At 58.7% G+C, this 1283-nt stretch overlaps 1 protein-coding gene across 2 annotated transcripts in view; it reads left to right on the top strand.

The window, feature by feature from the left end:
• The first annotated feature begins 18 nt into the window (after positions 1 to 18).
• The window catches only part of Tiprl (TOR signaling pathway regulator), a 21776-nt gene continuing 20511 nt past the window's right edge, over positions 19 to 1283 (top strand). Inside the window, exon 1 of one of the 2 annotated variants that reach the window (XM_010633964.3) lies at positions 19 to 270. In XM_010633964.3, the coding sequence (XP_010632266.1) occupies positions 167 to 270 (104 nt within the window). In that variant the 5' untranslated portion in view covers positions 19 to 166. The remainder of the gene's footprint in view (positions 271 to 1283) is intronic. The other variant, XM_010633965.3, reaches the window with a different exon arrangement.

Raw genomic sequence — 1283 nt, 5'->3', positions numbered from 1 at the left:
GCGAAGAGGCGGGGAGGGAGGCGGGAAGCAGGGCGGTGTCGGGGTCGCGGGTACGGGGCGGGGCGGGGCATGGTAACGGCTCCGAAGGAGAGGGGGCGGTGCCGCAGCGAGGCGGAGGGAACGGTGTTCACCGCCGCCGCAGCCGCAGCTCGCGCGCTCCTCGGCCATGATGATCCACGGCTTCCAGAGCAGCCACCAGAACTTCTCCTTCGGGCCGTGGAAGCTGACGGCGGCCAAGACCCACATCATGAAGTCGGCGGATGTGGAGAAGTGAGGCTCCGGTCCGGGGCGGGAGGCGGTGGGCTCGGGTGGCCTCTCCGGTCCCCGTGCGTCGGGACCTTTGATTGACAGCTGGGTGAATGGTTGTGTCCCCGCCTCCCGAGGCTTGGCCCGGGCGCTCCAGGTGTTGGGCTGTCTCTCTCCTGGCTTTGACTGTTCCACCTTCCCTTTCTTCCTTCCGTAGCCTGCGCCACATACCTGAGTGGTCCTGACCCGTTTTGGGGGGTTAATGGCTTTAGCCTTTTAGATGCAGTAGCAGGCACTTGAGCAACGGAACAAGGAAGAAAACGCGCACCTGGAGGAATTCCCGGTGTTGGGAGACAGCTTACTCTGTTGCAGTGTGGATAAGTGTTTACAAGGGCGGAAGATGGGTACAGGAGTGATCTGAGACCGCCTAGGGGACGGAGCCAGCGGGGAGTTGGGTCGGCTGCGCAGAATCTGAAGGAATCTTGCTGGGCTGTAGGCGGTGGGCGGTGACGCGCCCTGGCTAGGGGCCTTGAGCCCCTGCGGTCTAGGATGCCTGGAGTGGGTCCCGACCGGGTTCGGGGCCATCAGGCATTATAAGAGCGAACTGTGATGTGTGTGAAGAGCTGTTTCGGTGACATTGGGGCGTGAGCTGGTGAGAAATGAAGAATGGCTCCGCGGAAGTCGAGATATGGAGGGAATTTCTATGCCAAATGAGAGTTTTGAATTTTACCCAACAACCACCAGGTGTAATTTTATCCAGAGGAGCTATGTTATTTATTGTGGCTCTTTTTTTAGGGGAGAATGATGTGGAGGATTGGGTGGAGGGCTACAGGGCTGGGAAGACTAGTTAGTGGGGGAGAGAGGAGAGACTTTAGAAGATTAAGTTCTCGGTTTTTTGGTGTTTTGAGACAGGGTCTCACTATGTAGTTGAGACTGACCTGGAACTCACTCTGTAGCCCAGGCTGGTCTCGAACTCACAGTGATCCTCCTGCGCCAGCCTCCCGAGTGCTAGGATTACAGGCACGCCCGGCTTTTTT

Source organism: Fukomys damarensis, unplaced genomic scaffold, assembly GCF_012274545.1.
Source record: "Fukomys damarensis isolate Sample0158 unplaced genomic scaffold, DMR_v1.0_HiC HiC_scaffold_19, whole genome shotgun sequence".
Classification (NCBI taxonomy): domain Eukaryota; kingdom Metazoa; phylum Chordata; class Mammalia; order Rodentia; family Bathyergidae; genus Fukomys; species Fukomys damarensis.
Note: the sequence above shows the minus strand (reverse complement) of the source record. Positions and strands in the feature narration are given on the sequence as shown.